This window comes from Glycine max, chromosome 5 (assembly GCF_000004515.6).
Source record: "Glycine max cultivar Williams 82 chromosome 5, Glycine_max_v4.0, whole genome shotgun sequence".
In the NCBI taxonomy this organism is placed as follows: domain Eukaryota; kingdom Viridiplantae; phylum Streptophyta; class Magnoliopsida; order Fabales; family Fabaceae; genus Glycine; species Glycine max.
This window is the reverse complement of record NC_038241.2, coordinates 25,699,170-25,713,040: the sequence shown is the minus strand read 5'-3', so window position 1 is coordinate 25,713,040 and position 13,871 is coordinate 25,699,170. Positions and strand designations below refer to the sequence as shown.

The 13,871-nt window shown below is 30.0% G+C and overlaps 1 protein-coding gene across 1 annotated transcript; it reads right to left on the bottom strand.

Moving 5' to 3' along the window:
- Positions 1-851: 851 nt before the first annotated feature.
- LOC100805075 (cyclin-D3-2) lies at positions 852-2,752 on the bottom strand. Its single transcript, XM_003524611.5, has 4 exons — positions 2,008-2,752; positions 1,704-1,905; positions 1,435-1,565; positions 852-1,337 (listed from the first exon to the last, which is right to left on the bottom strand). The coding sequence occupies exons 1-4, from the start codon at positions 2,539-2,541 to the stop codon at positions 1,053-1,055; spliced, it is 1,152 nt and encodes a 383-aa protein (XP_003524659.1). The 5' UTR covers positions 2,542-2,752; the 3' UTR covers positions 852-1,052.
- Between the last annotated feature and the right edge of the window lie 11,119 nt (positions 2,753-13,871).

The window sequence follows — 13,871 nt, the reverse complement described above, 5'->3', positions numbered from 1 at the left end:
TTAATCTATGTACTTTGTTAAGTGGTCCTGATATTTCTTAAAAAATAAAATATTACAGTGCAACGTCTTATTTGCTTAACTAAGGGACACCGAATCGCTTAAAAGTCAAATGTTCAAATTTATTTTCAAACCGGTAAAATATGAGATACGAATATAATACGACTTTCGAACACCCATAAACTTCAACCTACAGTCGTTTTTTTTCTGCGAGCATTACCAAACGCAGGGCTGTGTATATACAAGCTGGAATGCAGAACTAAGTTAGCTAAACTACAATAGAACCAATTAGGGTGACTCAATAGAAGCAATTATAACTGCACTGTTTTACAGCTTAATGTTTAGAAAGCATGATCACAAATTAAGCAAATCACCAAAATCCTGCCCTTAAAATTACAGTTGAGTTTTACAATTCTCCTGTATAACAAAAAAAAATGCTAATATCTAATTCGGTGACAAACAAAATGGCCAGACTAGCATCAGATGCAAACAGATTGGGATGGCCAGAAAAGTGAATATATGTTTTTTGAAAGATGGGGCTCCATCTCCATGTGAGTGTACGCTGTCCCCATTAGGGAAGTAACAGAAAGGAATGGCATGGATAGAAGAAATCACAAGCATCTCCTAGACCAAGAGGGCTAACATTTTATTTCTATTGGGTTTGGTTTGATCTTGAGATTCGTTGTTAAATAGTAGTATAATGTATCACTTAAGACATTTCACCCATCTTTGATTAACAGTTAGCACTTAGCAATATCTGTATGCAGTTCTTAATCTGCATAAACTGGGGGATCGGCAGATGATATGCAAAGAAAATCTAATGATTGCGCATATTGTCAAATATCAGTGTAAGATGAGTAAAAACTGCACTGAAAGTATAACTCAGGTAGACTTACAAGTGGAGAAGGGTATCTAAGTCTCTGCCTCATTAATTTTCAAATTTTGGCTAGAAATGTCTATAACTAAGAACATAATTTAGTTGCATTTCAATAACATAACTGCCAGATTGATATGAAAGAAAGCTACCACATTTGAAGTAAATACTAAGATCATTATTAATGAGGGCTATTAAGAACATCAATTGACACACGACTAACAGAAGGCAATCGCATTTGCTGGTCCTGAGATCTTCTCCTCTTCAACTGCGGCTCCAGTGAAAGTGAGACTGATGATGACACGGCCCATGAATCATTTGAGCTATCACAACTGAAAGATGCATCAGTAACAGCACTCGGGCTACCCAATTCAGATAGTCGCTTGCATTTCTGGGGAAGGCCGTAAATGCCTTCATGGCAACCTAATAGTTTCTGTATGATTCTGTAGCACTTGTTCACTTGTTCCTGTAAGATCACCACCAACATTTTCCAATTACTCACCAAATCAATAACAGATTTGAAAATTCAAGACAGACACAGAACCAAAGTTTAAGAGACAAACCTCGCTAATCTTTAGTAAACCCAGAAGCTGATCAATGTACTCAGTCGCATTAAATGATTCAATTTCTTTAATAACATGGATCATTGTCGCAGCAGCCAATGTAGAAGGAAGATAACTCATAACCCTTGAATCTGACAACAATTTATGACATTCCATATACAGAAATCAGCAATCATAATGGCACAACCCCGATTGGCTTAACATGAATGGAGTATCTATCTAGTGTCTCACTAATTAGCATTAAATCCAAACTACAAAATGTTGCATACCCGCAATGATATTGAGAAGAACCCGCTCACAACGCCACAGAAACTCCCAATGCAAGCGACTTTTCAAACCAAGCCTTCTCACAATGTGTTCAAAGAAGGAAATTGGGGTCACCGGAAGCATCCTCCACTTAAGAGTTGACAGCACCAGCAGCTCCATTCTCTGAATAGTCTTTGCCTCAAACACAAACCTTGACTCCTCCACCTAACCAAAAAAAACCAAATACCAATGCATAAGAAACAAAACAAAAGAAAAAGTCATATGAACAAACACCTAGGCTTCATAATCTCAAAGGCAAAAGCATACTTGAAGGTCCAAGAGGAGTGGCACATGGGTCTCTTCTGTTTTCGCAGCAAGGGACAAACAAGCAACAGCAGCGAGCTGTGTCATCCACGGCTTGTCCCTCTGAAACTTCAAACTTGTGATGAACCTATCGAAGTAGTTAACAGCAAGAACAGTGGTCAAAGCAGAGAACCCATAGTGCCCAGAAACTTTCGAAACCCAGTTCACAGCTTCAACACGAGGCCCTTCCAGGGCCCCATCAGAAAAAGAACGCAAATGGGTCTCTCCCTCTTTCGCGATTAACGACACGAGCTCGTCGTCTTCCCAGAACAGGTCATTGTCGTACAAAACCAAGGGCAAAGGTTGCGACTTTATCACAGAGGGGTCGTTGTTTTCGGTCTCGCACTCGTCACCGTTCGCGTCAAAGTCTTCCTCGAACGTTTCTCGCTCTTCGCAGAGAAGGGAATCGAGGAACGAGGGAGAGTGAGAGTGGTGCTGCGCATCGTCGCCGAGAGCCATTTTTCTTCTTCGGAGAAGAAAAAAAAAACGTTTCTTCATTGCAGCGAAGAGAGGGTGCGCAGAGCCATTTTAAACTCTGCGTGTGTTTCCTTCTCTTCTTTCTCTCACTAGAGTGAATCGCAGTGAGATAATGAGAGAGAGAGAGAGAGACCAATGCGGTAATCAAACAAAGGGTTAATCTTAGAAGCACTTCACGCTTGTCCTTTTCTTTCCCTTTTTCCTTCTTTTATTCTCGGAAAAAAAAATATTTTTCTCGTGTGTTGTTGTTATTTTAATGTTTATATTGAAGAGCGAGCGAGACAGGCTGTGTTGGCGCGCAGAAAAACAGCGCGTAACGGCGACAGAAATATCACGTCGTATTTTGAATTCGAATTATGGGGCGTAACAGTGTTGTTTTATCTGTCATTTGAGGATTTCGTCAAGTTAGTTTCACATTCCATTCCATCCGTTCATTTTTGTTCACATGTTACATTTTCAGTTTTTTTTTATCTTCCACATGCGTTACCATATGGCCAAATACTAGACTGTTAGCAATTGAACTGAAATCAGTTAAAAAATTAAGATAAAGGATTTATTTAGTTTTTTATTTTATTTGGACAAATAATTTATTTGAACCAAAAAAAATTAAGATAACAGATTAGATAGAAAATTTATAAAGATAAAAAAACAAAATTGAACCAAAAAAATAAGATAAAGAATCAAATTAAATTAAAAATAAAGTAAAGAACCAAATAGGTCATTCAACCAAAAAAAATTCAATCCAATTATTTTGATTTTGTTAACTTATCATTTAGATGATTATAAGATCCACTTGATGGTTGAGAAGAAGAGTTTAAGGGTTAAAAGAAGAAGGGGAAAGGAAGAAGAGGTTCCGGAGTCGAATCTCTTCAATAACATTCTAACAAAATCTAATACTAACCAATATTGGTAGATAAAAAAAACGATTCAATCCAATTCAATTTCAATTTGATAGGTGTTCTTGTAACTAAGTTTTCCACAATATTTACGATACCTAGTCCAAAAGCATTCAATTGAGACTACTATAATCTACCTTCTCAACTTTGTCCTCGGGGTTCTTATAGACACGGCCTCCTCCTAAGCTTTCAAGCGGTCGCCTCTACCTTTAACTCCTAGCTAATCATTATTATAGGTGTCTTATAATGGTTTTTGGGCAATTATTATAGCTCCGGGGGGGTTATAAGAATGGTTTACCGTTATTAGTAAGGACTTATCAAAAACCAATCGACAAAGACTAAGCCATGTGAGAGAAGTCTTGGATCAGTTAACAAACGACTTGTATGATACATGGTCCTCTAGCCTTGAGTGCCTAAACACAAAGATACTTAAAGTCGTGGATTGGTCTCTAGTCTTGAGTGCCTAAGCACAAAGAGGCTTGAAGTCGTGGGTCAGTCAGGGGCTGGCCGGTATAGTAAATTCATGTATATTCATATGAAAAATCAAGTTAATAACTTAACATCAAAATGAATTTATTTGTGTACTCATGAAATTGAGTTAATTACTTAACATTGAAATGAAATAATTTGTGTATACTCGTTTTAAAATCGAGTTAATAACTTAAAATTTAAAATGAAATGATTTGTGTGTACTTGTTTTAAAATCGAGCTAATAACTTTCATTTAAAATGAAACAATTTGCGTGTGCATGTTTTAAAACAGAGTTAATAACTTAATAATTTAAAATGAAACAATTTGTGTGTACTCATTCTATAATCGAGCTAATAACTTAATCATTTCATAGTTGAATTTGTGAAGTACTCGATATAAAACCGAGATTGTGAGTTAATACTTCATAATTGAATTCGTAAAGCACTCGTTCTAAAATCGAGATAGCGAGTGATATTTCATAATTGAATTCGTAAAGTACCCATTATAAAATCAAGATAGTAAGTGATGTTTGATAATTGAGTTTGTAAAGCTCTCATTCTAAAACCAAGATAGCAAGTGATATTTCATAATTGAGCTTGTTGAATACTCTTTAGAAATCTAAGTTTATTTAATAAATGATTATACTTATTGACAAACTGAGTTAATAACTTAATGAGTTGTGTGCACTTGTGCAATAACTAAATGAATAACTTAATCATTAAAAAGGAAATACATTGTGCATATTTGCTCTTAATCCGATTTAGTGGCTTGATATTTTATGATTGAATTCTTAGCATACTCAATTCAAAAATCAAGTTCATAATTGACTTTGTAGAATATACCTTCGAAAATCGAGTTAATAGATTATCTTTTTCTGAGTCTATATCAACCATTTTACATAAAGGTTTTAATCGAAGTTGATACCAATCATCTTTACATGGTGATTTTTCAGAGTCGATATCAATCATATATTTTCATGGTGACATATTTTTTGTAATGTCTTTATGTCTCATTGAAAAAGTGAAGCAAACCAAAAATATATGCAAAAGCAATTAAAGCCCGATATGTAAGTTTATTTAAAATATCTTAATAAAATCTCATTAAATATATTTACAAGAATTTAATAAAAATGACAGATTTCTTTGAAATGGAGTAATAATAAACACAAAGAATTATACAAATTAAAGAATTAAATGCAATGCTATATTTAAGAGAGTGATACGCAAGAGAGCACATCCACGAATATCAAGATTCCAATAGTACTTAAATTAGGTTATTAACCTTCCATGTAAATTGAATTTCTTTTTAGCGTGAAAAGCTTAACAAATTGACTAGAAAAAGTAATTGATTTAATGACACCCCAAAGTGAATGCTAGCTTTCCTGACTTTTTCCTATAATATAAAGGTCAAATGTTTAACACTGTATCTCGACCGTATATAAATGCGGCACGAAATGATATGTAAATACACTTGGATGAAAAACAACTTCATAAAATAACATCCTCCTAATGATGTCACTGTATTACCGTAATATTTTATTCAAAACATAAAATAGATATGCTGAATGATTCTTAATTTTGTAAGTCAATTAAATATTAACTTAACTACAAATCCGATAAACTCGTCCAAAATTAAAAAGAATAAGATAAACGTGATTAAAGAAGATCACAATAATCTTTTAATATTTAATTTATCGTAAAAAAAAAGTTTTTTTAACAGAGAAGTTTATTTTATTTACTTTGCAATTAAAGAATTAATTATGGAGTAATTAAGTGCACTTTTACAGTTTAGTCATTCAATAGAAATGTATTAAAAGATTTTTAATGTTAATAAAAAAGGTAATTGAATACCCATAATGTTCGGAGCTTGATATGCACTATTGTTGCTCTTCCTAATGGATATTTTTTCCTTACTATTATTATTCGATTTCACGCGTTTAATTAGTCGGATATTTAAAAGCCAGGGGAAAAAGATTAAAAACTCCTATAGACTAAAAAAATAATTTAATTTCTAAATTATTTATATTTTATTTTATCAAATAAATCTTGAAATTAGGATTGAGTAAACACGTCTAATATTGGCTCTTTTTTTTTTTACCAAAAAAGGTAAAATTTTAAGCAATTTTTTCAAAAGGGGATAAGTGCGTATGTGTTACAACTTCTTAGTTGGAAGTTCACTTGCTACGACTTGTTAAAACTTTTTTTTGTCGTAAATTTTTTTTTTGGTTTTACGATGTCATAAAACTTTTTATATTTTTTATAAAATTTAAAACTTTGAAGTCGTAAATTTTTTTTTAATGGTTAAGTTATTTTTTAAAAATTTACAATTTTTTTATGCTTTTATTTTAAAAAAAATATTTAAATGTATAATAAATAATATTAACTTGACTTATTTATTAGTAATTTTTTTATGATTTTATTTGATATGTTATTTAACTATTTTATTATTTAAAACACGTTATATATTTTTAATATTATTTTATTTAAATGTTTATATTTATTTAAATTTTAGATAATATATTAATAAAAATACATTCAAATAAAATCATAAAAATATACTAATAAATAAGTTAAGTTAATATTATTTATTATATATTTAAATAATTTTTTTAAATTTTATTTTAAAAAATAAAAAAGTGTACAAAAATTGTAAATTTAAAATAAAATAATTTAAACATTAAAAAAAAGAGGTTTATGACTTCAAAGTCGTAAACCTTACAAAAAAATATAAAAGATTTTGCGACTTTAAAGTTGTAAAATAAAAAAAAATTCTTTACAACTTTAGTTAAATAAAAAATCGTAACAAATATTACAACTTCTAACTCAGATCCTCTTATGTAAAATTTTACCCCTCTTCTTAAAAAAAGCCTCTAATATGGGAAAGCCATTAACATTCAAAAGTTTTCGAGTAGTAATATAACATGTCCAGTCAGAAATAGCAAAAAAATAAATATAATATCCGATAAACATCCAAATTTAGAATGGGTAGGGGAAAAAGGTCAATAAAACATATTGTTTTATACATTATGCCCAAGCCAATAACATAACCCTCGCCATGATCTCAAGTTCAAGTCTAATCCAGTTTCCAAATTTGTAGACATAAAATATTATAACTGTTTAATGTCCTTGTATGTCCAAAGGGTACCGGTTACGATTACATTATAAAAGAGAACAACAACATATAGATAAATAAAATGTTTAAGTTACATAACAAATAATTTGTAAAACACGAGTCCCCAATTCATCTTAACTCGATACGAAATATATATATCATAAACAAAAATAAACATATAAACATACAAAATTGAAAAAGAAAGCAAGACAAAGATCGTGAACTTAGCTGGTGAAAATCGCAAATTGGTTGGATTTCACATTCAATGAATTACACCAGCTATATGAGATCGTCATCCCTCTAAGTATTCGAGCACCATTTCAAGTCCACATTTTGATATAAGCTCGTCTCTAAACAAGCAGGAGTGTCAAGGAGTGTCAAGAAGAGTTTCAACGAGTCTCATGGTGGATATCAAAATGTTCTTGTAACTAAATCTTACATAGGATTTACGAGTTTTAGCTTTATCTTTGGGATTCTTATAGACACGATTTTCTTCTAAGCTTTGTAATCATCACCTCTGCATTTAACTCTCAATTAACTGTTATTATTGGTGCCTTATAACTGCTTTTGGACAATTATTACAGCTCAAGAGGGGTTATAAGAATAATTTACCATTATTAGTAAGAAATTGGTTAAAAATGAATCAACAATGACCAAGTTATGTGAGAGAAACTTGGGTCAATTGGCGGACGATCGACCAGTATGATACACAGTTCTCCAGTCTCAAGTACCTAATACGAAGATACTTGAAGTTGTGAATCAGTCGGCGGATGATCGATGCGATATAGTAGGCGTGAAAATAGATGGATTGAATGTGAACAAATGTAAAAGGATCATTTTTTTTCACTATTTGATTCGTTTAAAAGTGAAAGATTAAAATGAAAAATTCATGGGACTCACAATTAAGTTTGCTTGCTCAATTTGACTAGAAAAAAGTTAGAAATGATGGGGTTATGTATTGAAAGAATAAAATAATATTATTTCTCATCTTATATATAATAAACAAATAAATTCATTCAAACTAATAAAAGTGAGTAGATGGGATAATTTGTCATAAATTTTCATTTTATTTCAAGACTACTTATAACATTAATTAGTTCAAGAGGTGGTTATGTTTCAAAAGCTAATTTTTTCAACCAATCAGTATATCTTGTTTTGTTGGTCGCTCAGGAAATACATTCATTTTTGTGAGAAAATGAGTGTATATCATTAATTAATAAACCTCACAATTATTTAGGAGTAAAAAGAAAATTTAACAATAAAATAATTCCATGTTTTTTTATAATTAGGATAAAAGATATTATCTTTTGTTTCTTAAGTATATATAAGATCCGAAGTAGTATTATTTTTGTACACTTATTTATTTTCTTAAAGATATTTTTGTTGTTTTATATGCATTTCTTTCTCCTTTCACTTTCTATACATTCTTAAAAATAATATTTTTTTCTCTACTTTTATTTTTAAAAATGTATTTTAAAAATAATTACAAATGACATATATCTCGTCTATAAGTCATTATATAACTATGAGTAATATAACACTTCAAAAACATACTATCAAAAATAAATTCACAAAATTTTATAATTACATTTATATACTTTTACTGGTTATTAAAGAATACATTTAATTAATTATATTTCCATAAGTATTTTAAATTATTTTATAAATATATAAGAAATAAAAATGTAAAAATGAGTGATATTATAAGTTTATAAATAAAAAAGAGTAAATAATCTCTACACTAATAATATAAAATGATTTTATATTATCCTCTAATTATAATTGAAATTTGGGTCAGATTTTTTATTCATTTCCATTTTTAGATTAGAATTTAGATTCTATTTGTTTGTTTTGTTATAAATTCCTTTGAAGTTGAGTAATGTGTTTACTTTTATAATAATCATCTTAAATATTATACCAATTGTGATATTTGACTCATTGACAAGCTAACTTTTTATGTGTGGGTGTTTATGTAAGGTTTAGATTATATGAGTTTTCAAAATCAAATCTGACATCCAATTCATTTATTCATTTTTTGCTTTTTTGAATGATTTTTATTAGATTGGTTTATAAGCACCCTTACTTTTAGGTATTGAAATTCATTTAGAGAACTGATTTCTTCCGATAGATAATATTTCTTATACATGAATCTAAAAATTGAACTTTTGATCATATTCTTAAAGAGTTAGTTATTTGCCAACCATATAATATCATATTGGTGTTCACATGCTACATCAAACATAATAAATAAATAAAAAATTATAATTTAATTGAAATTTTTTGACAAACATAATTAAAAAGAAAAAGTGTTACAGCTATAAGAAAAAAAAAAGAATAATGAAATCTTTTTATTTCAAAAAAAGGCTTTGGTTTAATCCTGCCTTTTGACATGTTTCACATAAAAGATTATCCTTAAAAGAAATATTAGACAGATCTTTTATAAGATGACTTTGTGAAATTAGTTGATGCCTATTGGTAATCTTTGAGACACATGCAGTCATTAATATTGTTGATGAGGATATTATTAGTCCAAAAATGATCCGGGAACATCATAAATTATTTGAGGTCTAGAGAGATGAAAAAAATATAAATATAATATGATGACAAAAAGAGATAAATTGTAAAGAAAAATATGATAAGAAGGGGATTGAATTATGATTTTAGAGATTTTTAAAATCTTTTGCAATAAAACCAAGTTTTTTGTATGAAGAAAAAATTTTACAAACACAAATATCAAATCTTTTGAGAAACATAGTCTGACAATGGAAAATAAACATGTTAAGCACAAGATATTTTCAAATGTCTAAAAACAAATTCAAACATTGGGTCAGTTGAAAGCAGAAAGGAAATCAAGTAAGCATCAAACATATAGAGTTATACGTAGTGGTTCGTCTTTATCACTAAGATTTCAGTTCTTGTCCAAACACCAAGTTTCACTAACTTCTCTCAAATTACAAGTATTGCGTCACGACCATGTCTGGCTCTACAAATCAAGCTCTACATCAAGCTTAACTGACGCTCAGTATTCTTTGTCCAACCAAGCCACTATTGGCTCTATACAAATCAGAAGAGATTCGTAATTTAAGTTTGCACAGAGACTAAATCTAGAATCGTCTTAGAGACATATATACGATTAATACTTAGTCTTTTTCTCTCAATATATTCAAGGTGTTTTGATAGTTTTATCTAACTTTACAAGAATATACAAAAGGCTTTGTGCAAAAAGAATAATGAATGTTTTTCGCAAGATTAATTCTTCGAATCTTCAAATGGTTTATATAGACATCATCTTCAAGTGTATGTTGTCTTATAATAGATAGATTTCTTCACTTGATCTTCATATGATGAATGTAGTCGTTGGAGACATTTAATGCTTGGTATCTATTGTCTTACAACAAATAGATTTCTTCACTTGGTCTTCATATGATGAATGTGACCGTTGGAGGCATTTAATGCACATCCTTTCCTCATGGAGAGAGTCCACTCTTCAAAGCTTGCATGACTTCTTTTATGTTAGAGCAAGTTTTATGTTAGAGTAAGTTTTATGTAGTAGAGGTCTTCTTTTGATAGCGATTGAAAAATTTTAGACCTTGATTTCATTTATTCTTCAATAAGATTTGACAAGATTTGACATATCCTAGAAGAATCTTTCTGCAAAAGAGATCCTAGATATAAAATATTAAATGAAGTCTTAAATATCATCTTAAGTCGTATCAGATATGACTCTATTTGCTTATGGTCTGAAGCATCAAACGCAACTTTTCCAAGATATGTTATGATAAAGCATCAGATACGAAACATTAGACACAAGTTTCACATAAGATGCAACTTTTAATTTTTATATTTGTATGCATCTAATCAAATTAATTAAGAATTTTGATCCATCTTAAGACAAAAATATCTTTTAACTTAACATAGATAAAAAAAATGATAAATACTAATGAGATATTTAGAGTATTAAGATAATGTTCACATTATTTGTCTTGCATTGATTCTTATTCCATAAAAAAGTCAAAAACAAAACTACTACATAAATTTAGGACTGAAAAGTTGAAATGTATTAGCCTAACTTATTACTGGCAATAATATTTCAACCATGATAAATGTGAGTGAGCTTGACAGATTGTTACTACCTTTCCGGTAGCTAATTATTATTATTATTATTATTATTATTATTATTATTATTATTATTATTATTATAACTAAATTGATTTTATATGTGACTGTATATATGCCATTACTTTGACATGGTTTTCAATAATTTTATAGTTTTTCTAGAATGTGTTGATAGTTACTACTTTGATATGTCATGTACGTACTTGTAATTTGTGTTCTAAGAAAAGCTGAGTATCATATATGGATCTGATTTCTTTAAAGTAAGTAATATTAATAGTTAATTAATGAGAAAATTATTGATTAATATTTTAATACATGTATAATTTGTTATCTGTGCATATGTAATATGAGTTATTGGTCTTTTTATCTATATATAATTGACAATACTTAATTTACTCTATAAAGTGATTTGTTTAATTTATAATATCCATACCCATTTTACACAAGTTATATATTATTGAAATAAGCAAAGTTATGACTGTGTGTGTCTGTGTGTTACTTTTTAGCGTTTGTTATATGCTTTTAAATGTGTTTTGAATTTTCAATTTAAATAGAAAATATATTTCTGACATAAGAATCAACTATTTATTGGATCATTTATTTATTATTTTTATTATTGAAATAGCTTTACATGTTTGACACTTTCAAAAAAGAATTTTTTTTTAAGTCTAGCTGATAGCTTGAATAAAATTAATATTTAAGTTGTTTGATTTTATAGCTAAGTTTTTAATCATTAGTTTTTGTTTGAATGTTAAAGTATGCTTGCAAGTATTTAAATTTTAAACTGATTGAGGGTGTTTTTGGTTTTCTATTTGGGCAACCAAACGTTTGTTCACCCTTCATTGAACGTCATTCTCACATGTTTGGCAGATCTAATTTCCCGTTCAGGTGAATGTGATTCTCATGAAATTTCCGTTCAATCAAAAGCTACAGGTTCATTGCTTTTACGTTGAACGTGCCTTCTCCTTCGCGCCATAGTCACCCAAAGTCATGAATCCCACACAAACAATTCAGATAAGAGCCATAGCAAATCAAAGTCTTGCGATTTTGGAAAGGGGATTTGGGAAATACTAGAACAGAGATTTAAGTCTTACGATTTGGAGACTCATGTTGTGCAAAAAACTTTTGATGATGGATGCATAGGGCAACAACTTTGCGATTTTGATTGTTGGAGGAGCACTGCAATGGCAGAGCATGGCTTGCGTGAAGGCACGAGCTTGTTGGTGGTGTACTTGGACGGTGGAAAATTATGTGCAAAGTGAGTTTGCGGTGAAGTTAAATTCATGTCCATTTTAATAATTATATATTTGAAAGTACTTTTTATTATTATCATCCAATCAAGTTTTCATTTTAATAGAAACACTTTTAAAATAAAAATATCCAAACATACATAAAATTATATTAAACTTACTTTTAATTAAACTTAATTATGTTTACCAAGTTAAGTTGAACTCAAGTTAATTAATTTTATAAACTGTACTTCACACATATACTAAAATATTTATGGTAAACTTTTATTCACATGTAACAAATGAGGAGCAAAGTTACTAGCTTATTTAGAAGTTTGTATTTTTTTTTAGTAGCTCACAAGCTTACAAATCTATTGCAATGGTAAAATAAATAATTGATACAAATTATATCTAGAGATTATATTAAAGCATGGTAATAATACAGTTTGTTAATGTACATTAACTATATGAAAAACAAGTTGATATATATTAGCAAATTGTCTCTCACACACTCGCCAAATTTTTAGTTGGAGCCTAAATAAATTAACCCCAAAATTTTTGGACAAAAAAACCAATTAACTATTTTTGTCTTGGTAAGTTTAATATAGGGACATTATTGTAATTTGCTGTTTAATTTAACTAACATAATGTTTCTCTCTCGTCTCTCTTAGCTTAGCTGTATTCTTTCATCCGTCAAACGTGAAGAATCGACGTCACTAGAAACATCAAAGACCCCATGAAACAATTGAACCACCCAAAACAATTAACCCACGACCACCCAACCACTATGACTCATCATCGGGGAATTCTACAACCTCTACCACACTATGTTGCCAACCCCAGCTAACCTTAAAATTTACCAACACTTGACCACTGCACACCACCTCGACCCATCATCCAGTGCCGCACCTCCATGCAACTAAGAAAATAGCCAGAAGAGGAAAAATAACCAGCGTTGACAACTCTGAACCGTCTTTCGCCACCACTGTTGCCAGAGACTGAAACGTAGAACAAAAAATTTGTATTGAATTTTCAACATTTTTTACAGTAAAATAGATTGCTCAGGTTGTGTCTTAGAGAAGAAATTCAAATTGAAAACAGGAACTAAGAGTGATGTCTTGCTCTGTTCTATACAGTCTTCAATTGTTCCTAAAACCTTGCAAAGAGGATACCTGAGAAGGTGGAGAAAGGGAATTTAGGAAGGTACAAGGAAAAGAGTACCCTGGAAGAGATCAAAAGAGATTCAGAGAGAAGGTTACCCCACACATACCCCTAATTCTGTTGAAATCCCTTATAATGTGTTTGGATGGGGAAATTTAATCAGGTAAAGTATTTTAACAGAGATATTAAATTGTCTTTCAATAATCTAATATGTTTGGATGGGGTATTTTAAAAGTAATTAAAATGCTGTCATTTTTATAAAGTATTTTAATATATTAATTTGAGAGAATTTGAAATTCTCATTAAAAAGCAAAGAAATTAAAATTCCCTTTCTCTCTCAGCACAAACCACACGCGCTCTCCCTCTA

Coding starts and splice junctions, on each gene's coding strand:
- LOC100805075 (XM_003524611.5), bottom strand. CDS start 2,541: ATGAAGAAACGTTTTTTTTTTCTTCTCCGAAGAAGAAAAATGGCTCTC. Junction 1,906..2,007: donor CACTCCTCTTGGACCTTCAA/GTATGCTTTTGC, acceptor TTTTTTGGTTAG/GTGGAGGAGTCAAGGTTTGT. Junction 1,338..1,434: donor GTTTACTAAAGATTAGCGAG/GTTTGTCTCTTA, acceptor GTGATCTTACAG/GAACAAGTGAACAAGTGCTA.